This window comes from Micromesistius poutassou (genome assembly GCF_964030765.1).
Source record: "Micromesistius poutassou genome assembly, chromosome: 17".
In the NCBI taxonomy this organism is placed as follows: domain Eukaryota; kingdom Metazoa; phylum Chordata; class Actinopteri; order Gadiformes; family Gadidae; genus Micromesistius; species Micromesistius poutassou.
The window spans coordinates 13950045-13977887 of record NC_140287.1 but is presented as its reverse complement, the minus strand read 5'-3'; the positions used below and the strand labels follow the sequence as shown (position 1 = coordinate 13977887).

The 27843-nt window shown below is 46.8% G+C and overlaps 1 protein-coding gene across 5 annotated transcripts in view; it reads right to left on the bottom strand.

Moving 5' to 3' along the window:
• The window catches only part of qkia (QKI, KH domain containing, RNA binding a), a 74073-nt gene extending 46449 nt beyond the window's left edge, over window positions 1–27624 (bottom strand). For all 5 annotated transcript variants that reach the window (XM_084482603.1, XM_084482604.1, XM_084482606.1 and 2 more), the window contains exons 1-2: window positions 27210–27624; window positions 5112–5254 (exon numbers count right to left, since the gene is read on the bottom strand). In XM_084482603.1, coding sequence (XP_084338729.1) covers window positions 5112–5254; window positions 27210–27354 — 288 coding nt within the window. In that variant the 5' untranslated portion in view covers window positions 27355–27624. The remainder of the gene's footprint in view (window positions 1–5111; window positions 5255–27209) is intronic.
• Window positions 27625–27843: the final 219 nt, after the last annotated feature.

Here is a 27843-nt window from a genome sequence, read left to right as displayed (position 1 = left end):
GTGTGGACCAGACAATATTCAATAATTTAAGATTTGACGACTGTCCCAGCCAGTAACTAACACTGTATTACATACTACTGTGCGATCGGTTTACACACTAATACGGGCTGACCGGTTGAAGGCTACAAATGTGTTGCTGAAGGTTAATGGCTGTGGATAAACATCAGTCGAGTGATTGTGCGCGTGTGTGCGTGCGTCTGTCGACAGAGAGTAAGAGCATTGGGGACATGTGGCCGGCAATGAGGAGTGATGACTATGTCACACTTGTTTCGCATCACCTCTCTCCGTGAGTGAGTACACACACACACACACACACACACACACACACACACACACACACACACACACACACACACACACACACACACACACACACACACACACACACACACACACACACACACACACACACACACACACACACACACACACAAAAAATATATATTCCAATCAGAGTCCTTCAGAAATGCAAGACTCCTGTCCGTTTGTGAAGTCATGACTGCGGGTGCCTGAGACTAGCTGAAAACTGACTGGCTATCTAGCTAGTGGACGACTGGCAAACTGGCTGGTTGGCGGACTGACTTGCTCAGAGAAAGCCATATACTGCGCTGTCCAGCTCCATTAGCAATGTGTTGTGTTGGGGGGCAATGTTTAACAAGGTGAAAGAGGAACTCAGGAGCTTGAATGTTGTGTTTTTGATACCCTAGTGGGGACAAGCTCAATGAGTTCTAATGCACATTGAACTGGCCGAGGAGCTTACCGATTACGTCAGCGTTAGAAGTGACAATTAATGTGGTTTGTTGGTATTGTGGGTTATTAACTGGAATCAATGATGATTATTGTTTGGCAATAAGACATTATTTAGCAATAAAGATGGACATTAAAAGTTATATGCCCACTTATTTTTTTTTTATCATTTCCTTTCTGCAATCTTTTTAATCCCATGCTAGGCAGGGAACGGTTTATTTCACGGTTTTGTCCCTGCGCAACAATAGGGTTGTAACGACAAAGATATATAATAACTCAAACAGCCTTATTGGTTAAAACACAAGTTTTATTGGACTAACGCTTCAAAAGCCGAACTGCAATATCGAGTGCTGTTTGGACAACAAGCTCCGATGAAGACACACCACAGTGTGTCAGTCTGTGCCTATAAGCAATACGTTGCTGTTTACCTTCAGCTGTGCACTGTCGCAATGTTAATCTCCCCTTTCTGGTCCAGTCCCCCTCTCATCCTGACTGCTCTATGGCCCCCCTCTGCACAGAATGCAATGCAGCAGAGACGCAAGTGCTCACTAGAACACCACGTGTGCATTGGTGCATAATTAGGGGCGTGCTGCACTGTGCTGCTCATCTACCTGCCAGCAAGAGTGTGTCTGTAGTGATGCCCGTTCTCACACACACACACACACACACACACACACACACACTTCGGACAGGTGGCAATGTGATCCACTCCCCTCAGTGATTCGTCTTCACTATTTACGTTCACTGAGACAAACTGCACTAAAGAACACTTTTTTTTATGGAATGAGTTTCAGGCTTGATACTGTCCACTGTTGAGGTCACAGTCAGGCTGGCATGGGTGCGCACACAGAGGTAGACATCAGTGCACATTTGCACTTCAGACCCAGCCAAAATTCTCTACTACTTGAATGAAAGCTAATTCATTTCTCAAAAGCTTCTTCCTTTAACTTTTTACATTAAGATTAACAGCAGTGCTTAGGTGATCAACAAAGGGGTAGAGGTCAATTTGATGAACCTCCATTATCAACCTCAGAGAAGAGAAGTCATTCTGCGATGCCTAGCTGCAATTAAATCTTGAGATTAAATCTTGTGAGAATTGGTCCTGTGATTATTGAAAAATAGGGTGCCATGGAAACTGAAGCGCATCTCATTTTCTAAACAATTTCACTAAAGAGGTAAATAGTTTCAGAAGCCATGGCAACCCTCTAAACACTGAACTCACTTATTGCTACAGTAACAACCGCAAAAGCATTAACAGGCAGGTGTATCACACCCAATGCCATGAATAGCATATACAAGGCGAGTCATTTGACGTCAAGCCACAAGTCTGTTTTTTTTTTTCCATGGTGGGTGTGTGAAGCGGTTGGGCTTGGCTTTCAAATAAAGGATTAGCGAAAAGAAAGGAAACGCGGACCGGTCGGCCCCGTCCACCAGTGGCTCGACAGCTTCATTCTCATTTCATAGTCGGCCCTGTGTGTGTGTGTGTGTGTGTGTGTGTGTGTGTGTGTGTGTGTGTGTGTGTGTGTGTGTGTGTGTGTGTGTGTGTGTGTGTGTGTGTGTGTGTGACCTCACTTCTAAACTGTTGATAAATATGACCGGGGATGGGGATAAAGTGGGTTCACGGACGGCACTAGGAGACAAAGTGAATGGGCCGAGGCATCGCAGGTTCCATTAGGAGCGTGAAGGTCAACGGAAAGGCTACCGGCATGCACACGTTGTGTGCGTACGAATAGAAGCATGAGGGAGAGCGAGAGAGGCAGACAGAGACAGAGACAGGCAGCGGTAAAGATAGCATTTAATTGAAGTTTAGCGTTATCAGATGGCCTGCCAGTCAGCCGTCAGTCAGGACGCTGTTGCCACAGTGATGCGTCCAAGCTATTTCCCAGACTGATGACGTCACAGAGTGGCTGGTGTATGCCCCCGCGCGTGCGTGCGTGCGTGCGTGTTGACATTCAGAGGTGCAGAGAGAGAGAGAGAGAGAGAGAGATGGCGAGAGAGAGAGCGCAAGAGAGAGAGCGCAAGACAGCCTGATAGAAAGGCACACACAACCATGGAGGCAGACATGAAGAGTAGAAGAGACAGAAGGGAGTCAAAATTTTGGTGAAAGTATATAAAGAGGGAGTGAGTGGGAAAGGGAGAGAGCGGGCAAGAGAGGGGAGGAAAAGAGAAAGTGTGAGAGAATCTAAAAAGACGTGACAGGGAAAGTGAGAAGGCGGTATAAGCAAAGCCTTGTTTTGAAAGGGGTATTTTTGCGTAGGAATGATAGAAGGGAAGACAAAAAAATAAAATAACATAAAAGTACAAATCAGCAGGTGTTCCAAGTGACAAGACAAGCGATGCGAGCAGGGGCAGGGGCTGAGCAGACAAATATGGCATGGCAGCAGTGTGTTTGCCAAGAACACACACACACTTTAGTCTCTCCCTCCCCACTGTAATGCAGTGCAATGTACTTTTGGTGCACCTAGCAGCGCACACACACACACACACACACACACACACACACACACACACACACACACACACACACACACACACACACACACACACACACACACACACACACACACACACACACACACACACACACACACAACTATAGCGATAATAATTATCGCTATAGTCTCCGCTCCCCCTAGCATGATACACACAGGAAGTTAATTTACAGACTTTTGCCTCAATTCGCCCCACATCCTTATCCAAACACACGTTCAGCAAACCCTTGCTAACTGCAGCCACCTCCAATGACCTCCATTTAAAACTGCAACGTTGTCACATAGGGGATTATTGCCAAAGTGCCACCTTGCCAATTTCTACTTCAACATTAAATGGAGAAACAAGAATGTTTTGCCGTGCACTTCCATAATCAATGCTTTCAAAAGTGACATGAGCAGATATACATATTTCCCACTAATAAGCATTGAGAACCCTAAAGCTCTAAAAGCCACACCCAGAAACACCCATTTCCTGTTTTTGTACATTAATGGTAACACGCTTTTGCCTGTGAAGTTTCCACAGAAGGTATAAATGACTAATTTTGACCACCAGGGGGGAGTGTAATTAATTTAGTGAATTAACAGAAGCCACAGGAACCACACAGAGTGAGTCTAGCAGAGTGCAGTATGGCACTGAGCCCAGAAGTGGGGTCAGGGGTCACCTGAGGGCACAAAGCTCTTAAATGGAGTGCATGCACGTCCATGGGGCTTTCATTTGCATCATTATACCAAACAACAGTCACATGTGGAAGCTGTGGTGTAATAATTCACCTCTTGTATCTCCCATGCCAAGCTCTTGTTTCAGAACAAATACAATAAAAAAAATGTATTCTCCATAATTTCATTCAACATTTTCGGAGGCTATGCAGGGCATGGAGGGAATTGCTGAAGGGGGCCCGGGGGTGCTGCTTAGGGCTGCCAACCCCCTGGCCTACCCCCAGGGACCAGACCTGATCACGGGCCTTGTGGGGCCGCAAGTAGTTCAGTAGAGCAGCAGCGCCAGCCCCTGGTGGCTCTCATCAGCTCTGTCAGGGGGAAAGTGCAATTCACGCCTGGCCGATCCTCCCCTTGCTCCCCCTGTTGCCTTCTGCTCCATCACCCCCCCCCCACCCTTCTCTGGTGGCTTCTGGAATTAGGCAGCGGTGTCTGACAGTGCTACATGTGATGTGTGTGTCAAAGCAATATTAGCATGAGGAGAGACATCAGGATGTTCATCTGACCATTGGAACACGAGTCCTAAACACACGCACACACACACGTGGTTCTCTGTCACAACATCCCTTCCTGACTGCTGGGTGTGCCAGCACTTTCTTCCAGATGCTGAAAGGTGCATATATAGCCTCCAAAGGCAACTACTACTACCCTCGACACACACACACACACATTTTCCTGTGTATGTTTACATTATTGCAATCAGCAATAATCAATCAATCAACTTTAAAATATAAAAACAACCATCCTATACACACTTTACCCCCTGCATGCATGCCATCATTTACCACACCGACCGTCTTGGCACACAATGGAATGGAATACTTTTTTGTGCATTGATTGCGAAAAATCTTTCTTGACACAACGCAATCAAACGAAACAGCCAAAGAAAACATTGCTTTGGGCTGAATGGTAACACTTAGGAGTTCTCATAATGTCAATATCCTGCATTTGATAGCAACACTTTTGCACAACAATGTGACTGGCGGGGGGTGTAATTGCTATCCTGATGTGAGAGAAAGAGTTGATGAAAGAGCATGAGGGTGGTGAAAGGAAGACAGATCGGTGTAAATTGAATAGAAGAGAAACATAAACAGAGACTAAGTACAAGCAGATACAAGCTACAGGCTCGCAAGTGTATTTTTAGAACAAGGTGCTTACGTCGGGGTATTCCTTGACGGGCACAAAGAGTTTCTCCTGCTGGTGGATGATGGTGCCGTTCGGCTCCGGCAGGTCCAGGGGCTGTTTACCCACCAGGCCATTCACCGAGTCACTGTACATGTCCTTGCGAACTCTGTTGATCTCTGTGGCAAACAAGAACACACACACACACAATCAGGTTAGAAACTTGCTGATAGCGGAGCAGCGACTAACGAAAGCAGCAACTGTGATACATCGATATTATTTCTGACTCCTGTTTAAATTTACGTGCAAATTAAATATTTACAATAACCCGTGTTTGGTGATTCATTCTGAGGACTTTATCAAACACAGATTCACACATTCATCAATAACCTCAACGCCCTTCCCTTCACCGCAACACCCGCCACTATTACCAACTCTTTGACATTGTGAACCTGGGTGTGTCTTTGTTTATCTTTAGCATTGTGTGCCGGGGCAGTAGCACTGATGGCAGCACCTGCAGTCTAAGTTTGAACAGGGAGAAGAACTGAGGGAGCAGACAAAGTGAACCGGAGCAGGGAATTGCTCATGCTGAGGTTTTTATGCCTTCAGAACGGATCCCACCCAGATAAAACAAAATGGACCTGAGGAAGACACTGCCTTTCTTCGAACACCAATCCCTCATACTGTTCATATTAAACTTTCACAAGTGCACAAGCCCTTGAGCACATGTTCACTCCCTCTCGCCTCGTTTGTGTGTGTTGTAACTTGGCCCTGCCTCGATATTAGTGGGGAGGGGCCATTTCCTGTGCACCTGTCTGCCTCGGGGACCCATGCTGAGTGACTGATTGACAGGGTTGTGATTGATCGATGAGGCGGGACCTTGACCACAAGAACCCCCACACACACACGCCGACAAAAAAACGCAAAAGAACATCTGGTAAACAGCTGCATGGACCCGGGGTAAGTAACCTGTGGGAGAGTGTGAAACTGCAAAAAAAAACAATTTTTTTTTCGTTTTTAAAAAAACAAGACTAGAAATGTTTTCCCTAGGTTACTCCCCATGCTAACCACATGATATCAACATTCACCGGTCCACACTCTCTCATGGACATCTCACTTACTCATAAGAACATATTGCATCAGCCCCCCCCCCACACACACACACACACACACACACACACACACACACACACACACACACACACACACACACACACACACACACACACACACACACACACACACACACACACACACACGGGGGGGGGGGGCGCCTTCCTGACGATGCAAAACAGAAATCAATCAGGTGTGCCCAGGAAACAGAAATACTAATTATACCACAAGGCACTGTGTCTGTACAGAGCCTGGAAGCCCAGACTCAAACAAAACCCTTCTCACAGGGTGGCAAGGTAATTAAAGAGCTCACGCTGAATGCCTCTATCCCAGGCTAGCAACAGCCGGTGCGTGCACGTACAGCTTCCATGCCTGCCGCAGTGCATTCTGGGAGGGCCGATAAGTCCCCCAGCCCACACAATAAAAAATAAAACAGGGTTAACATGAAAAAGGTAAAACCCAGACGCCATCAAGAGGAGTGATCTGTATAGGCCTTTAAATCACCAATACACTCTCAGAAGAGGCTTTACAGGCCCCTACTCAAACGCTGGTGTTAACGACTCCACTAAACCCATAAAACCGGTTGCCTTGCCAATACCTCGGCCGCCTCAGACGGCCCCCTCTTGCGACAGGAAAAGCACACGGCCCCCATTGCGTCGCTGGGGAGCGTTCACGTTCATGCCTCTCCCACCCTATTGGGACATGGCATGCCGGCGGACGTTTTCAGTCAAATCCCTACAGAAAGCTAGCCATTGGGGACTGACAAGACGAGCACGCACGCAAAAACAATGGGACTGAAAAGGGTGAATGCTAAGCACATTCAACACATCTCACTGCCACCCCCGCGTCGGCTTCCGACTCCCTCCCTCTCTCTCCCTCCTCGGGGCTGAAATGCCACATTAACATAAGGGGGCCGAGCCGGCCCATCAGCGGAGACGTGCAATGGTTGACAACCTTTTATTTCATCACACTAAGTCTTTCTTCCCATCCACTCTGAAGCACCACATTCAGCCAAAAATTACCCCCTGCCTGGCAGAACTGACTAAATCATTTGTCTAGTTGTCCACCCAGGAACCAGAAGAATGAAATAATAAAATGAGAGCAGGCAAACGCTGTGTTGTGGAAGAAGTGAACAGAAGGGGACAATGGTGGTTAGGAAGCTATTAACTATTTCCTATTGTAGTACCCTAGGGTTACTGGTGTGTGTGCGGGTGCATTTACAAATCTCACATTACTCTCCCCCCCCCCCCCCCCCCCCCCCCGAAGCCATCCCTCAGCTCAATGCTGATGTCACCGAGGCCAATATCAGTAGATCAGGCCTGGACGATAAATCAATATTAATATCTATCGCGATAAAATCTGCCGCGATAAGTGCAGTACGTTTTTAAAAGACATTTCCGATATTTTTCGATTTACATTTAACAGCATCAATCACTAACTCAGCGCAGCGCCCTGAGTCAGTGCAAAAGCAGAATTCAATAGGCTACTTCAGTGCGTGATGATGACGTACATGCATGCAGCGTCCCACAGACAAACTGAGGGAAATCCCTGTTCAGGTTATATTGTCTGCAGAATGAGTGCCCCTGACCGGGGGCAAGTTGACGCACATTTCCTCACGATGACCACCTGTGTGGAGTACCGTACCATTACCCAGAAGAAAATGAAAGGAGGCGAAACAGAGTGTGATGAAACTGTCTCCAAAGACAAGCAAAAAAAAAAAATCGTACCCAAGAAAGGTATTACCCCCTTGGTTATTTGGAAATGGTTGGGCTACCTGAAGACTGACCAAGCACAGACTCGCATTAGGGTGCAAAATATATTAGCGACCAGTCCGGAACGGGAAACATCACAAACCTCTTCCACCATCTCAAAAGGTACCACCTCCGAGGGGGTCTCCGCTATCATGCTAGAGTCAGCCTCCCCCCAAAGTAGTATCCAGCAACCCAGCTCTAACATTGCACATTGTATCGCTAAAGATATGATGCCTATAAGCGCGGTTAAAAAAAAAACAGGGCTTCATGGACGCCAAAAGTGCACTGCCTGGGAAAAAAAATTTTTTTCCTGAACATCTCTCCCTCAGCTCCACTCTCTAGCAGTTGCAAACATATTTATTATTTTATTTAATCAATGTTCAGTATCCTACCTCTAAAATGTTTGAAACAAGGCATTCAATGTGCTGGGAATCACAGCAGTTATAAAAATCACACACACACACACACACACACACACACACACACACACACACACACACACACACACACACACACACACACACACACACACACACACACACACACACACACACACACCAAAGTTCACTCTGAGGGTTGAGGGAGGCATGGGGAAGAGAAGAGGAGAAAATAACAACCATGGCATTCAAGAAGGGAGCAGTCTACAGACTCCATTTGACTCAGGCTTCCCATGAATGCCCCTTAGTGGAAGTAAAAAACAGTAATTTTCCTTTCTCTTCCCCTTTGCTCTCCCCCCTCCCCATCTTTTGCCCTTTTCCTCAGCAATCGGAGCCGGGCGAAAAGGAATCAAATGTCATAGTCCGTGGCTGCCGAGCGCCCCTATCTGGCCCTGTGTAAGCCAAGATAAAGAGAAGATTTCCTCTCATCTCTTCCTCGCTCATCTCCCCGCAGGACCGCAATGAGACTGCAACAACACTGAGCACGGACCGGGTGGAGGGATGCACAGTGTGTGTGTGTGTGTGTGTGTGTGTGTGTGTGTGTGTGTGTGTGTGTGTGTGTGTGTGTGAGAAAGAGAAGGGGATAATAATGGTAAAGTAAGAGAGGAGAGAGAGAGAGATAAACACAATGATGCTGAAGTTAGGGAGGGAAAAGAGATAAACAGAATTATGTTAAAGTTAGGAAAGAGGGCTAAACGGAATGATGGTAAAAGTTAGGGGGGCCGAGAGATAGACAGAATGATGGTAAACTTCTGGAGGATAGAGGGAGTGATAAAGAAGTAGGTCATGGTTAGCCTAGATAGGGAGGGGGGACGAGAGATGAAGAGATAGACACAATGTTTAAGAGAGTGACTGGTAGAAATTTGAGACAAAAATGAATTGACAGTGTGACTAGGAGGCTAAGGAAGGATAGAAAAAAGGAAAAGAGAAAGAAAGATTAGCTTGGTGAAGCTAGGGAGGATGCTCCATGCACTCATCAAGGAAGGAACCGTATGATTTCATTACAGGAACTGGACACTGAAGAACTTTTCGGATTGGACATGCCGAATTGTAACATTTTACTTCATACTTGACAACATCAATGCATGCTCTGTGTCAGGATGCAAGTCGAGAATATATTTTCACCCCTCCACTTCCCTCTCTCTCTAGCATTCCTTTGCATACGCAGTGGAGGAGGCTGGGCTGCCGTCAGCAGTTCTGAATGTCCCAAGCAGGAAGCAGCAGAGATGGCGGCCGTGGTTTCTGCAGAAACCAGAACCAGAACCAGAACTCACAGGAATACTAGCTGTGATTGGTACATAGTGCCTGGTGTGTTTACCGGTTACTATGGAGGCCGCATCACCCCAGCGCCAATTCCAGATGACATCACGACCACACGATGAGCTAAGGAGGCCGGTCTGATCCCAGGAAATTACCGGGACCCCAAGAATAGGTTTGGGGAGTGTGTAAACAACAGCAGTTTACCGTTGTTGACGTAATGCTCAAAGTTACTTTGAAATACTGAAATAAACAGAAAGATGAAAGCAACAAGTCAAATGCATCATTGCGTGCTGCCCTGACCTTAAAACCCCCCTCTTGCCTTCTCTCTGTCTCTCACGCATAGTAATGTAGCTTCCCGTACTCTGCCACAGGCTGCTAACAGGCTTGTGTCCCTTGCACTACCAAATCAAAAACACACACACACGTCCTGTACACACACACACACACACACACACACACACACACACACACACACACACACACACACACACACACACACACACACACACACACACACACACACACACACACACACACACACACACACACATCTGTCATACATTTAAAAAAAAAAAACACAGCCACAGGAAAAGTAGGCCTTGACTGGAGGGAAAGGTGGTAAAAATAAACGTGTGTATGTGTGTGTACGTGTGTGCCAATCAGCTTAAGCAGAGGCCAGCACTTGTTATATATTTAGGAAAACAGACTGCACAAACATCCACTGAAATTAGTGTCTTTAGATCGGTAGCAAAGAGGACGAGGGACAAGGGACGGAGAAATGATCAGTCCTCGACTGCACCGCGGAGCCTCTGATCCTACAAGAACTAATGAAACCAGAACCTGGGATGGGGACAGTGGGAGGGAACGAGCAAGCGACCGTGGGTTCAGTAGGAGAGAGAGAGAGAGAGAGAGAGCAAGCTACAAATAGAAAGAGAGATTGCCACATGGGTCAAGCAGGAGCGACTGTAATCAGGTTCAGGAGCAGTTAGACCTGTCCCACCAGATGGCTACCAGCCTATTAAGAGTCCAGGAATAGCCGTGATCCATAGGGATATTTAAACAGCCTTCTCCGCCGCATGTCGTGGGGCTCAGAGAAATGAGAAAGAATTGTAATCTGTGAGTAATCATCTTGATCGGCTTGCCGGGGCAAAGCCGCTTTGGCTACCTTGTGATGGCTGGTATTAGTCCGATAATACCTGCCACCTGAAACGGATGGAGCCTAAGACCAATTACACGTAACCCTGCGTGCTTCCACCGCACAATGGCTCTGCCCAATCTGCAACAGTGGATCTTAGTGTACCATCAACCATGTGACTGCTAGTGTATAATATGAACAAATATATTGCACTGATAATATGTAGACAGGCCGATTTTATTATTTTTTTAAGAGATCCGCCCCCTGATAAAAGCCAGATTTGCTCGATAATGCTGGGGCCTTGAAATAGTTTAGTCAGAAATGACTAACACACACACACACACACACACACACACACACACACACACACACACACACACACACACACACACACACACACACACACACACACACACACACACACACACACAAGTTAGAGCTAGACGTCTTGCTAAGGGACACCTCAGCACTCAACTAGGAGGACCCAGCGGTCGGATGCTCTCATATCTTCATTGCAATGTGTGTCAGACAGATTAATATTAAAGAAACGCTGCAACCCAGGCATCAACAGGGGTCTTTCAGAAACCCCTGTTGCGGCGTAAACATCCTTTAACTTCCACCTTACATTACGTGCACCCAGTTATGGTGCTACTGGCAGACAGTGGCAGGCCACACGTTTGATTTGACAGGGTCTGTGCAGTGCATAGTTTGACGTGTGTGCTTCCATTTTGTATATTTATATTACATAATTAGTTAGAAACTAAAATGTAAAGGGCATAAAAAGTAGTAGACCGTCTGCCATCAAAAGCTTTTACAACTGTTGCACAACCGTATGAGAAACTAGCCGGTAACCACCATGTTTTCATAAACTATAGATTCATTTTATGTTGCAACAGATTTTAAAATAAGCTGTTAAACCTCTCTAACTGTGTGTTCACACCGCACTTTGTCCCATTTCGCCTATTCGCGCGAATAGGCGAATGTTGCCGCGCGACAAATCATAATCTGTCGCTGTGCATTTTTGTGTGCATTCGCGGGGCGAATTATTCGCGGGGCGAATTTTTTTTTTGCCTGACAACGGTCATTCATGCCATTCTCATCAACCATGGCCGAGATGTGTGTCTGTACCTGTTGTGGAAGAGGGAGAGCCCGTCGTTTATGGGTTAATAATATAATCCGGAGGCGCACACCGCTTTGTGCCGTGATATTATATATATCGTATATATTATATGATATAGATATTTATATATTATATGTAGATATAGAGCGGGAGTCGCAAACAATCACTTTCTCCTCCAAGCTGCGGTTCACTGAACGGTTGAACGGTGATTGGCTGTTTTACGTTACTTCACCCAGGGAGTGAACTGATTGGCTGTTACGTGACGTCACCCAGGGAGTGAACGCTGATTGGCTGTTTTACGTTACTTCACCCACGTTACCCACAGGGAGTGAACGCTGATTGGCTGTTTCAACGCGAATGCCGCGAAGAAGTTGAAATATTTTAACTTTATTCGCGGGGCGAATTATTCGCGGCGCGAATCCACGTGAACGCGCTCGCCGTTCACGAGGAAAAATTTCGCGCTGTCAATCAAATCTTGTCGCGCGTATCGGCGAAAAAAAAATTCGCCCGATTCGCGTCTCCACGTTCACTTAACATTGAAACGTGTCGCGGGGCGAAGTGCGGTGTGAACACAACATAAGGGTCTAAGGGTCCCAGATAGATAGGCAGGAGGATAAATGCCAGAATATTAGTGGCTCTTCATGCTCTCTGAAAGAGGGAGTAGAATTCACTTACTGAATACCTTGTCTCACACACACACACACACACACACACACACACACACACACACACACACACACACACACACACACACACACACACACACACACACACACACACACACACACACACACACACACACACACACACACACACAGCCAGCGCTCGTGTGAGCATTTACTGTAGGTAGCTTTTGTCCCCAGTCGTGCTCCGCTTTTTGAGTCATTAATGAGCCCAACCTGGCTGAGACAAACACACATTCTTCTACACATACACAACACACAAAGACTGTGGTGTGTTGTGTGTTAAGGGTCCCTCTATGTGGGCTTTGCAGTTTAAAGCATATCGAGAAAATATACACACCATCGAAAAATATCCCATACCCCCTGACTACAAGACAAAAATCCACACTGCTAATGAGGCCGAATGTGTGTTTGGAGTCTATGCTCTCTTGAGAGGTAGAGACACAGTGGGAGAAAGGATGAGAGAGGGAGAGACTAGCCTGGGAGAAAATGTACTGAACAAATACGGCAGGAAACAAGTGGCAAATAAAACTGTACCTCTGCTCCCATGAGAACTCAGGGGTGCCTCTCGATATTCACTCTCATGCCAGTGATAAGGGGGAAAAACAGACCGCCCTGACTCCCAGCCTTCATTTACCTCTCTCCCTCATGGATTAACTGTCACTCTAGGTCGTCCATTAGCTGTTTAATCAATGCACTGTTGATCTGGCCTTAGACTGGGGTGCAAGAGGGGTAGCTGCACAGGTAAAATATAGCCCTAAATTCTAAACAGGAATGAAACCATCGCAACAGAAAGAACCACGGCAACAGAGACACTGATGTTGGCAATATTCTTATCAATTCAATAGAGTGTGATGTAGGTACATGCGTATGAATCATTAAACATGTATTCAAATTTGTCCGAATAATAGACAGCAGTAGGTAAGAGATCTTAAGTGGAGAGACTCCTGAACTTGTTAATAACGCAGATATGACAGGACTATAAAAGCAACACTTTTAGTGATACTCTGCGCTGTTGGCTAAACCGCTTGGTGGATGAGACAAAGGGAAGAAAGGCGAGGGGTCTTTTACATGCCATTAGAATGCCTTCTCTTTTGTTCTTGCACCCTCGCTGTTGTAGTCATCCAGGAATCCAGCCCCCACCCTGCGCGCTGAAAAGGAGAGCAATTCAACGGCAGCACTATCTGCAGAGCCATCAGGAAGTCAGCCTAAAATTAGAAAGAAGGATCATCGCATTTGATGATGTGGAACTGCTTTATGGGGCCGGGTGCCGGCGGAGGGGGCACGCTGGCAGCTCAATGAGCCATGGGAGTGCCAGTTTCCTGTGCACAGTGGGGTCTTCCATGGAACCAGGCGATACTGGCAGGGAGGCCCGGCTCTACGCAGAGCCATAATGGCCTCCTCTAAGAGGATGCCGCGGGGGGTCAGCGTTCATTATACCCTGTGTTGGGGGGGGGGGGGGGGGGGGGACTTGAGGTGGGACCTGGGGTGATCACGAGTACACACACACACACACACACACACACACACACACACACACACACACACACACACACACACACACACACACACACACACACACACACACACACACACACACACACACACACACACACGTTAGAAGGCTACAGAAAGACAAGGCTGCATTGTACCAAACAGCTGTCTATGCGGGCACAAAACAATTTTACGTTACAGAGCTAATCTCGTACACAAACACACCGTACAAGTGATGCCTACCTCTAAAATGCAGGTCAGAGCGATGAAGTAATTAGAAGGTTTGCAAGACTCCCATTTCAGAGCAGTTTCCAAGCGAAGCTAATTATACAGCCATCACAGCAATCCCAGTGTGTAGCGATGTGCTAATTCTATCACTCCCCTCAGATCACCTTTTTGAGGAAAAAAGTCGCAAAACCTCCATGGAGCTGACACAGCCACCCCAACACTCACGAATGCAGACTCAGGTGACCAGGCTCTAAAATACCATGCAGAGATAGGCAATTCCACCACTGCCGCGGCCACCTAAAGAGGGGAGTGATATGTTGCGTTAAATTGGAAGGCACGGAAGGTAATTTAATAAGCCAAGCTTTAGGAGGAGTAGCCCCATAAAAAAAAGTTACTGGAGACAATATGGGAAAGACAAAACCGGTCCCGCTACAGTTAACCAAGCATACTCCTATTTTTACGACATAAAGCAGGCACCTCTGACTGGGACTACACAGGTGAGTGTATAGCCTAGTGAAGACATGCTTATGTTTCGTCCTTTCACCAGATTGTCCTATGTATTTAGAGGATTCAATTATATTTATTATATATCATTTGAAAATAATTACAACATTAAAGCTAAAGAATGAAATTCAAATGGGATTATAGAGGAAGACAGAGCTCTACAGTACACTGACCGAGATGGGAGGATACCAGATAAGCAACAAAAGACATAACAGGATGGGAACGCCAGGATGCAGGCTGCTCGTGTATTGTATAGTGTTGCCTGTGATGTGTGGCGTGCCCCTATTATTTCCTCTTTTTTTTTTCTGTGGAAACGGCTCTTCTCGTGATCAGAGAGACCCAGGGGGGGCCGACGCATATTTCCTTGCACAGCAAGTATGATGCAATGGTGCATATTTGGTTGAACTAAAAAAGGCAGCTTGAACCATCTTCTACCATTACTATTCAGTCATTCAGTAGAGTCTTACATCCAAAGTGAATTTATTGGGGAGCAGATAGGGGTGAGTGCAACTTGCCCATGGATGCCTACAAATTGGCTGCTAATCGAACCCAGTATCCATCCGCTAGGAGTCCCAACGCCATAACTAAGACATTATTCTGCGAGAAAGTATGTGCATGAGCAGCAGGATTGACCAGCTCCTGACCAGGCCCTGGCAACAATTGCAGGAAAAGGTCCAGCTGTCAGCGAAGGAAGGAAGGAAGGAAGGAAAGGCTCTGGCTTTCAATGTGACTGGAGAAGATAACCAACCACGTTGCTTCCTGCCACGCCCTTCCCCTGTATACATGGAAACTCCTCAGGCAAGACTCCCCCCACTAATGTTGTCCAAAACCCTCCACCCTCGCTTTTGTAAGCAAAATTTTTGAGTTCCATGCAATCGTTCAATCTTTGAGCTGTTTTTTTTGTGAGGGCAGCAACAACATAATGACTCTTCCAATCTGAGCCCAAACCGCAGAGGGGGTTGTTGTTCTTAGCTGACTACTTTAACCACAGTAAGAACAACCCCACATTACTCCTAAATCAATTACGCAATACTGAATTCATAACAATGGATGCCACAATAAACTGCATTTAGGCCTCACTCCTGTAGCTGTTTTTTAACAAAAGCTGCAATCATGACAAACTATGGTCATGATTGCTTGTTCTCAATTCAGGAGAATGCAAGTGTCAGGCATAGAGGTCTCTAACAGCAGTAACTAGTGGCAAAGAAAAGTTATTTGTCAAGCATAACAAAATGGACAAAAGAGTGTTACTATCACATCGTCATCTAAACTGTGTGTGTGTGTGAGGGGGATGGAATGATGCAAAGGGACAGGCACATTCCTTTACACCTCATTAACAAAAAATGAGGTCAAAATCATCAAAGAAGCAGCAAAACTACAACAATGCAAATGACCGGCTCGCACGATCCACAGAGCCTTAATAAAGTGTTATGTAAAGGAAATTAATAATCTGACCTGGAAAAGACAAAACCACAGCTTAACCATCATCTACCACGCAAACAGAGACACAAATCGACAGACTTGCCGTAACAAAGCGCAGGAAGGCAGGCAAACAAACGCAAACAGGTTGAACAAGTCTGGATTTACAAGTGTTTTTTTATTTTTTATTTTTTTTAGAAGAGCAGGTATTTTCTTCCTCTATTGTGAGGAGGGCTTGCTCAGGCACGTCTGACCTGCTGACAGGACCTGTCAAACAGCCCTCTGTGGGTCTCGGTCCCTACGTGTGACGACAGAGGTTAGGATTGTGGTATTTTTAAAATGGCTCGCTTTTTAAGTAATGACGGTGATGTCTCAAGCTCACTCTTGAATTGTACTGCTTTTGCTTAAAAGACAGCTACACAGACAAATTATGTGCAGCAACTGGCCAGATTGTATCGTTTACATTATGGGGACAAAACAAAGACGAACAAAAGAAAGTCTAGTGTCTGTGTGTGAACAAGGGTCTGGCCTGTCGCTCCTTGTCAAACAAAGTCTCAAGCCTCCCTCTCTAGAAACAAACTATACCGGCATGGTCGGTGGCAAGGCAAAAAGCAGGAATCGTGGTTCTGTCTCATCTGTTCATTGGTGTCAACCTTCCAGAATTTGAGAACTGAGCGGAAACATTGAAAAACAACAAGTCCCCAGAGTTAGCTTAGCTTACTTTAACACACACACACACACAAATTAGAAATAGAGATTAAACTGGTGAAAGGCAAAATTGCCAGAAAGCAGCACAGTTCTCCAGTTACAAATTCTAACAAAAGGATAACAAAATATATTATTGCAATATTTAAATCAATGCACATTTCTCTCTCAAAAAAGAATGAAAAAAGACAAGCATAAGCAAGCTTTTTTTGTGTAAACCTGGACACATTGCAGTGCTTATTCTGCTCAACAACAAGCATCACCAACTTTTTATACACCTGGACCCAGTTCAGTGCTCATTCTGCTTAACAAGCATAAACAAACCCAAGTAAACCTGGAATATAAATACAAATAAATATTCGACTCTATGTCATAACTTGGTTCCAGTGTTTGCAGCCATAGCTTAACTCTAGTTACCTAACAGGGAAACAACCTCAAAAATTAAACATGGATGCATTAAAGAATGCACACACTTAATATAATCCCCCTCATCCGCAAACTGCCATTCACTTCCCTAATTTAATCGGTCATAACCATTCAAACCAATCAAAACTTTAATCCTGTAAATGCATAGGATATTTTGATGAAAGTACAGAGCCTACACTCATATTCACTGGCCATACAAGGTTCAGGCTTGAATCCATCCGTCTATTTCACTGCCACGATTCTCATAGAGAATGCAGCATAGTCACCTCGTAACTGATGTCAACATCAGTTTAACAACATCTTTGCCGCATTACTGTTGTAAAGGATGAAGTGGGCCCAGACTTGAACGGCGCCTCTCCAAATCACTTTCCCTAGCTGTGCTCCCTGTTGCCATTTTCACCTGTATGTTTCTTCTTTACCTTTACTGCATGCCCCCACAATGCATATTGAAGTAGGGACTCAGGCAAGTCAAATGAGCGGGGGAGTCTGTTTAGAGTGCCTGCATAACAATAACACATCGCAAGAAGAGCAATACGATATATTCGAGTATTGATATTTTGTCCCACCCCTAATGTGGGATGGGGGAGAGGGGGGGGGGGATGTCAGTTGGCACAAGGGGGGGGGGGGGGTTAAAAAACTGGACATCCTTCCCACAGCCTGGATTCCTTCACTTGTTCCATCTCTGCATCAGACATGCTAGTGTGGGGCTCCACTGTTTGGTCTGCGTGTCTGGTCCGGGAGAACCGTCATCTTGATGCGTTGCATCCCTTGTGGGACGACCAGGGGCTATACGGAACGGCCTTTTAAAATCGCTGTTGTGTTCGGAAGCCAAAGTGTGAGCTCTAGGAAGTTTGAAGAGAGGTTCCGTGAAGATGTGGCCACGCTGACAGATCGAGTGACGAGTGACGAGAGATCAGCCTTTATCACCACCTGGACTGTCATTAATCTCCAGCTTCCCCCCCCCCCGCAAAACTCCTCAACTATCGATCCGTTTCAGGGGAATTTAGACTGATGGGTTTATTGGTGGGTCAAAGTGTGTGTGTGTGTGTGTGTGTGTGTGTGTGTGTGTGTGTGTGTGTGTGTGTGTGTGTGTGTGTGTGTGTGTGTGTGTGTGTGTGTGTGTGTGTGTGTGTGTGACTGTCAAGAGAATGCTCCGGCCGTTTATTCATGGCCGACTACAGAGACTGAATGTGTAGCAGGCTGTCGCACAGAAAGCGCGTATCAAGTAGAATTGGAGCCCAGAATGACAGTGGCTGATTTAAACTGACAAGGCCGGGTTGCAGGCCTTTAACGTCACCACTGGTCCTGAATGCATCCCTGAGGCTGGACCCCACCCCCACCCACCAGAAAATAAACAGAGAGAGACTAAAAGAGAGAGAGGAGAAGAAAGGAGAAGAGTGCAGCGAGAGCGGGCCAAGATAAATGTCTAAAAGAATACAAAGCCAGGAAAAATGAGTAATCCTCATGAGAGACGTGTCACAGATTTTCCTTCTGTGGAAAACAAAAGGAGTATCATAGGAAGAAGAGCTCTCACACTCTGCAGGACAACAGCCATCACCTCTTCCTGACAGTATGTGGGATGAACACAAAGAAGGAAGAGATGATGGGATAAAAGCAAGTAAGTAAAGTAAAAAGTAAAAGTGGGGAGGCAGAGAAGATGAGGACCTTGTTTGGGATGAGGAAAAGAAAAAGCCAGGATCCTGGTTCATCAAAAGTGTCAGGAGCTCAATAAAAATAAAGGCAAGAGCCCTGGTCAAAAAGAGCTTGAACCCGTGTCAGACTGATTCAGAGGAGAACAGAGACGAGGGAAGGTGGCGAGAGAACACACACACACACACACACACACACACACACACACACACACACACACACACACACACACACACACACACACACACACACACACACACACACACACACACACACACACACACACACACACGTCGGGAGGAGGGGTCATTGACCTTCCTCTTAGCCAACCAAATGACCTCATTCACAGCCAATAGGAAATCTGTCTCGTCCTGTTCTTTTACGGCTCGTAATGTCCCCGTCGGGCTCTCTGTGGCCTTGCTCGCCTTTTTTCCTTTTTGTTGCTTTGAGCGCACACAAATCAATCACTTATGTGGATCGAGAAGCACATCCGCTCACGAATAGTCTTCAATGAAACGCAACGTACCCACATGCTCTCGGCCCCGTTATCCACAGTTTATTTTTCTGTGTGTCCGTCTTTCCTGTGCTCCAAGGGGCCCCCTTTTGTCGGTCCAATTAAAACCCTAATCACAGTGTGAGCCAGTGTCGGCATTGTATAATCTGAGCCCTACCCCCCCAACCACTGCACTAGATAAGGACACCCAGGACTTAAGCCTAACTGTAAACAAGACAGGCATGCAGTAGCGGGCGCTACATAAAGAGCAGGCGCACACTTCTGTGTTAAACATGCAGTTACATGATAGGGTTTCGACAGCAACCACCAGCGCCGTCATTCTGTCGCTTGGATGTGGTACACGAGCATAAATCATGTGAAGCAAAACCCGTTATTGTTAATTACAGCGCGGCAGCAGTGACGACCGGATTCAAGAGCCCTTCCTGTAATAAATATATCAAAATCACAAAGATGTACAACACATGGGCGGGGGTGGAGGCCTGGAGAAATCTCTGTTGTGGCGAATATGTAACTGATTCAAACACATAGGCCTACCATAACATACGGCACTTAAATGAAGTGACCCGGGTGAATAAAAAACCCTAATACTCAAAATCTGTGGTAAAAGATGCAATGATGGCACTTTCTACAGACGCTGGCCAAGCGCATAGTTCTACGTACAAATCTCTGGCAATTCCCGTTGAACCCGCTATGAGCATTGGGGGGGGGGGGGCGTTAGGCGCCCCATGGGATTTGGCAGAACATGCAAACGGGACATGAACCTGTAAAGTATTGATGCAGAAGATCAGACAGCATCTCTGCCCCTCTCTCTTCCCCCTCCCCCCCCCCCCCCCCCCCCGGGGAAGGTTACGTCCCGGCCGCCTCCCCTCGCCCCACCCACGCTCTCGCCAAGGCTCAGAAATAACACAAGCTGCTTGGGGACAGGTCAATTATTCATCCCTGATTTATCTGCCCCATGTGCGCCTAGCAAGACGAAAGGGGGGCTGGATAGATCGGGGGGGGGGGGGGGGGGGGGGGGGGGGGGGGTCGATCTATCGAGCGTTTACGGGGAAAAACGAGAGCCGCAGGACGATCTCAGACAGAGCTCTGAGGGCCAAAGGCTTTGAATGACAGTAAACACGGAAATGTGCATCTCGTCAAGTCACTTATCACAACACACAAAGGTAAATTCCAAACTCCTGTGGTGCGTAGAGTGTAAAAAAAAACATTCTGTGCAAAGGAGCAGAGGGGTAGGAGTACAGGTAAACATTCCTGAGATGACTTGCCATTCCACTCCCTAGCGCTAAAGAGAGAACAGAAACATGCATGAGAGAAAGAGTACACAGGAGACAGGCAAGACTCAAAAAAAAAAAAGAGAGGCAACACAGGAAAGACAAGTCAGAGAGTTTGAGAGAATCACACTGGGGTGAAAGGGAAGAACAGATGAAGCAGATAAAGACAGAACACCACACGTTGGAAAGGGAAGACAAAACAGGGGGAAAAAACTTTTTTTTCTACCCTCGTCGGCCGAAACAAGCAGGGGCCAGAGGAAGGCACAAACAAAGCAATCTTAATAGTTAAAGGCTGCCAACAGAAGAGAAGTAGGAGATAAACAAAAAAAAAAGAGTGAGATCCAAAAAAAATAATAAGGGAGTACCGTGTGTGTTCAGGAGCAGGGTGGGGGAGAGCTATTCTAAGCAAGAATGCAAACGGGTGGGGCTCACACACACACACACACACACACACACACACACACACACACACACACACACACGAAGGTCGGGGATGGGATAGGAAAGCACAGGGAGAAGTGAACAGCAATGTCGTAACAGACCACCACCCCCACCCCCTTCGATGACTGAATCTGAATGAGTTGGTGCAAAGCGGACACACATGGAAAATAATTTTCAGGCAAAGAAAAGGAACAGGTCTCGCCGCTAAAGAGCAGACAAGCGCCCCCTTGCTCCGTCGCGCTGTCTGGAGGAACAACAAGCCAGGCCACGGCCTCTGGGGAGGATCTTCCTGTCTGAAAGGGACTTTGCTTCCTGTCCGTGTTTTTGTTAGGACACAGGGGGAACCAAAAGATTGCGGAGCAGGGAAGGTATGAGGAATGGAATGAGCAGTGCAACTAAAAAAGAAGAGCTGGCTCTTGAGTGTGCAACAAATAAGCTGCCATTAACACTGCAGTCAGCAAGGAGGAGCTGTCATGGCACATTTATTACCACCCACACAATTGATTACTCCGTATAAATATCAATATTAACTGGATTCGCTAAGACATGCGCCCTTCTTACATTTTCCTATCCATCCCATCTATGAGAAATTGTGTGTAATTAATATATATATGACATCTACCAGATGCAGACTACATTTTTAATGAGACTTTAGCCCATAACCCCGTCCATTTAGGCCTTTAGACTGCAGCCGTTGAGGAGGTAGAGGGGGTGGTGAGTAGGGGGTTTGACGGTTAGTTTTCGGTGACAGAGACAGCGAGATAGCCGGCCAGGGTTAGGGCAGGGCAGGCAGAGCACAGCGGTGATAAGGGGCCCCTGCACTCGGAGGATTGAAGCAGTAGATAAGACGCCACGGCTGTCGGTGGACGTCTTTATCATCTGCCGGGCCAGGAACGGGGCCCAGCACTCTGGCTGGAGACGAGCCAGGAGGAGGGGACCAGGCGATGGGGCAGAACGCTGGGCAGTAGTGGGGGTGGCTCTAGTATCTAACCATTTAGCAAATGCAGTTTTTTTAAAGAAAGTGTCAGCGGTGTGTTATAAAGAAGCAGGAATCGTTTGGACCCTGGCCACTGGAACCATCCTGCCCCCTGATATATAGGGTCTAAACAAGTAACTTACTCCCCTCCTTGCCTTCACCCAAAACAAAGACTAGATTAGACGGTTAACCACAGAATCGCCATTTCCTGGGTACACAGCAGAGGACAAACAATGAAAAAAAAAAAAAGCAACCTTAAAGGAAGAGGAAATGAAGGCGAAAGACAAGCCCCTTAAAACGAGGAGACGGGACAATGACTAAGAATTAGCCTGCAAATCAGCTTCACGCCTGACAGTGGCAGCTCAGCAAAGCGGCTCACAGAATGCCTCTTAGTTAATTAAATTCCAGCTTATAAGTGGCGCCTTGGGAGAGAATGGCGTGTGCGTGTGCGCATGAAGGGGAAAAGAGACGGGGGGGGGGGGGGGGGGGGGTTACGGGTGATTTTTATCCCGCACAACAACTGGTCCCTAATGTGCGTGAACGGGGGAAAGAGACCGGGGGGGGGGGGGGGTGTTACGGGGGGTTACAGGGATTTTTTATCCGACACAACAACTCGTCCCTAACCTGTTTGCATGCATGCCCATCTCTCGCCCATTTCCCAGCAGCCCCTAAGCTTGTCTTCCGCGAGCGACACTCAATCTTGTTAGCCGCTAAATTGATTGCGTGTCGGAGGTTAGCGCAGGTCCGTCCCAGCAGCACCGGCTGCCAGTGGGTTAGCACAATGTGGGGGGATTCATTCTTATAGTCGCATACCGTGGTACAAAAACAAATCCAGAAGGGAGGACAGTGTGGGTGGGGGAGGGGAACCCCTAGAGGGAAAGATAAGGCACCATATATATGTGCATCCTTTGTTTCCCCTCTGCCGCTTATCAAAACACTAATCTAGACGAAGGGGGTTCCTGGGGAGACATCGCACACTCTGTGCAATCTGCGGAGGACGGCGGTCTGTCAGTCTCTCCTCTCAACTGTGACAACTCACCAGGGAGGAACCAAAAAAAGTTAACTCAAATTGTTTGGGGGGGGGGGTGGGTGGGGGGGAATACTGGAAAATGTGAACGCCATAACGAGCAGCAAGAAGAAGTCTGGCCCCTTCTGCAACCCGTGGTTTCTCCGACACTAAATCTCAAACATTAAATCCATTACGCAAACAAACGAGGCTCAAAATTGAGCCCTGAAGAAAAGGGAGAGGTGTTAACAGGTTGGGGGGGGGGGTTAGGACAAACTGCCTGGATCAATCAGACTATTCTGTTCTGCTCTGAGAGACTTCATCAGAGAATAGGGGAAGGAAAAAATAAATAACCCTAGTCACTCTCTCTCCTCCCTCCCGCCGTCTCTGTCTCTCTCCCACTCTGCTACCTCACATAACAGCACTTACACTGCACTAGTCCTGACGCTCAGCGTTATATGGTTCGTCTCCTCCTGCCAAGAGAAAATATAGCAATTTGAAGCCGCTTGTTGGCTGGCATGTGGACCATAGAGACAAATAAAAAAAGGGGGAAATGGGTGTCACCCCAGGGAGACGAACAACTGCGCCCGGGAAAGAGGGGGCACACAAAAAAAATGGGGCCTGTCAGAGGCCAGGGTGACCTTGACTGGACACACACACACACACACACACACACACACACACACACACACACACACACACACACACACACACACACACACACACACACACACACACACACACACACACACACACACACACACACACACACACACACACACACAGGTCAAAGGGGGCTAAGCCCAGGGTGTCAGGTTTTCGTTCCCTGTGGAAAACAGCTGCACAGACACATGCACGAGAGGTTGTCTCTGTGGATGGGACGCGTTACATTCATACATGTGCAGCTGTCATGGATACAGTTTAGGGATGGAACATTTCGGAGAATTGAGGAGAAAGAGAATTTCAAAACTTCCCAACCTCTACACCGCCGGCTTTTTGGAAGTCAACAGTCACAGGTTTGACATTACAATAAAAAGGACATTTCTAAAAGGCATTCAAATCACAGCGGCCACTTGCGATAGTAGGAGAGCAACGTTTTTCTTTTAACAACTGATATGCCCCACCCCCCCCCCCCCCCCCCCCACCCCCCAGGATACACAGCTGCCAGCACCATGACAGCTTAAAGAGTGCCCTTCAATTTTGGCCTCCTTTTAGTTTGCCCACTCACCGGTCCACCCGCTCTCACCACCTCTCTCAAACAGCAACAACGTCCCACTTCTTTACCATTACAGTTTTTCAAGCATCGCTCACACCCTCTCTTCAGCCTCTCGTGACACACACTGCGGAGCGAGACACTTGTGGACTCTGTGAAACGACCAAGTGATCTAAATAGGAGGGTCAGATGCGATCCAACTGGATTAAAGGACGCTAATAAAACTAAAAGAGGAGGGGAAAATTCCATTCCAAGATTCCATGTTTGCTGAAACCCTTGAACCGCTGTCCTGGGCATTATTTGCCTAACCTCTCTTCTTCCTCACACAAATGTACACTGTGTGGTGAACGGGGGCCGTTTTGAAAATACAGCCCAAAACAACAAATTACAGTATCACCCATTCGGTGGTCTCGCAAAGGAAATAGAAAAAAAATGGTAATGATTAGTGCATTGATTTATAATTAATTGCTCCTTACAGTTTTGCAACAGAAAAGCCATTTGTACTGGGTGGAATTTATCGCACAGAGCCCCTAGCCCTAGAACGGGGTGTGGGAGGAAGAGAGGGAGGGGGTTCTAAATATCGCACCAGCGCTACAGCTACACCCCTCCTTACGCCCTTGGAGAATACACAACCCCAGAGAGCCGCCTGCTAACAGGAAGCAGACGAGGGTCAAACTCACGCCTTGCGGACAGGGCTGCTCTCATCTCACAATCACACAAAACATTTGGCAGAGATTTTAACTCGCCGCCATGGAAACTCTGGTAAAACAATGAAGAGAGGGAAGGGGGATTAAACAAAATGGTGAGTGGGGGGAGACATGGGAGTCCTAGCTGTGGTTCCATTTAATAAATGAAAAACTGGAATAACACCCCCTCACCTATGACTAAGGACTCTGTGCTGCAGGAAACACAGGGACACAAGAATACTTCAGTCTGACTAAACATGAAGTATTTCCCACTTGAGAGTGTATGTGTGCTTTGAGGGAAAAACTAACTAAATCTGTCCGCATGGCTGCCTGGACGAAATAATATTAAACTCAACCTTATGTTGGTAGTTTTACTTCAATCAAAATGACTGCAATTTTACTACAGATTTGTGCAGTTGTTGAATAATGTGGTGGAGCAGCAAAATAATGTAGCAAAACAGAAAAACTGCCTTTTCTGGTAGCTCCATGAAACTAATATAAACTTAACGAACCAATTGAAAATGCGAAATATTAAATGGCGAGACCATGGGTGGTTTCAGGCGTCCGTATAATAATGTGTGGAATGTTTATTCGGTCAACTTCGGCAGCGTTGAAGCTCAATGAACCAGTATATTCGAAAATACGTGAGTCCCTAACACAACGTGGCTAGTCCCTTTATACACTATTAACATTTTGTTATGGTCCAAAACGGTGTCGAGGTTGTTCATCCTAGCCAACACCACTTGTTTTTACAATTGTCATGGAACGCATATAATCTCCCCTGACCTGTTTTACAACTACATAATAGCGAGCCAACGCGTGCAAACAGGCCACAAAAACAAGCCGTGAGTTGCCCAACTATTCATCTCGATTTCCGAGTTTTTTTTTAGTCTGACCTCTAACCATCCACGCTTGAAATGAAGATTCTTGTAAATTAAGGGAATTGATCCATTCCTATAAAACAATCAAGCCACGGCCCGTCTGCGAGGAGGATGTGGCGCTCTCTAGTGTCCCCCGCTCACTTACATAAATCTCCACTCAAACGTTACAATAAATCCGCTTACGTTATCGATACTACAAACAACAAGTAAGTTCGGACACTAGTGCTGATCTTTGTGAGCAATGTTCCAACTGCGGGTAAATACAGAATGAGCCCATCGTCTCCATCGTAGATCAGTCACTGGCACACGCAGTTTCGCAGGGTAGTCTGGCAACAACAACAAAAAAGCACGACTACTGCAACCGACAAGGAACAATAAAACGCCGTGAAACGTTGTTACCCAGCTTTATACATATATTACTTCATTATTACATCGTTCGTTTGTAATAGGGACCATCGTGCAGCCCTCACTGCCCAGTGTCCTTGTTTTGAGAAACAAGTAAGATGCATACCGATGGACTGGTTTTAAATAGTCCCTTTGATACCAAACTATTAAATACAGAATTACGGTCAGATGGGATGGCCATTGCCGATCTTCCCAGACAGCATCGACTAAATGTATTATAATCATGTATCATGGGCTTTCCAGTGTCGGCAGGACTGTGGACACACTAGGTTAGCCCGAGTTCCTCGTGCAGCTGCTACCATGGAGCTAAGCTACAATGCTTCATAGTTGATGTGGAATCAGACAGAATAGTCGGTGACGGAAACACACAAAAAACTACCAGAGATTCACTATATAACTTTGTCCAACACATCGGGATACCGTGGCGACGGCCGTTACCGTGTTGTTGTTTATTTTACTGAGTCAAAGTTCGATTTCACCCTTCGTCGTCAAAGTCAAGAGGGCAAAAACAAACTCTGCAGAGGAACACGACTTTTGAAGAACTTGAGGGGAGGACAAGAAACTCTTGAAATGTACTTTTCCGTCTGAGGAGGAAAAGTAAAACCTCTAGATACGTTCATTGACTCTAATTTGACTTTACCGCCATGTCTGAGAAGTTTTGTCTGCATACCAACATTTTTTGGGGGGAGCCTTATGCTAGCGTGTGTCTGCAGCCCCCAATGCAGCATGCTGCGATCCCAGAGCCGACGCTGCTCGTGAGCCGAGCTGTGGTCGCGGTCCCCTCCCGGTGCCCCGCCGCTTCACACGGCCATTTACCTTCATCGAGAAGCCTCTCCAGGTGTGTAAAGATGCCGCAGAGATTTGGCAAACTGGTCATGAGCTTCTTTTCATTCAGTAACTGCATTAAATAGTCAGGACTCGGCCTCGGTCGCTCCTTCACTTCAATCTCCCCGACCATCATCTTTGCAACGAGGAGTGAGATCAAGCCACCAACAGAATCCTCTGGTACGAAAAGGGAAAAAAAAGGCAAAAGAAAAAACTTGCGGATCAGATCCCTCGTTCCCCCCCCACGTTTCGATCACTGTTGTTAGACCACCCTCGTATCGGAAAAATCGGGGTTGATTTATTGGCGTTTGTTGAGTGTAGAGAGGGAAAGAAACCGTTATCTCCGTCCAAAGAGTCGAAAGCCCTATACTCTCCTCTTCACAGTGCGCGCTCAGGGACGTTCGTTTCCACCACTGTAAGCGCCAGAGTATTCCACTGGAAGGGTCCGTCTTTCTCATCGCTGATTGGCCAGAGTGACTCTTAACGGACTGGAGGACGCGGCAATCAGGACGAAGCGTTCAACCGCGAGGGCGGTGCAATGTCGATAGTTACCAATACCAACGATCTACAGAGATTAGGACCAATTGAATGCAGGAATTCACAAAGGGAAATAAAATGTGCTAAC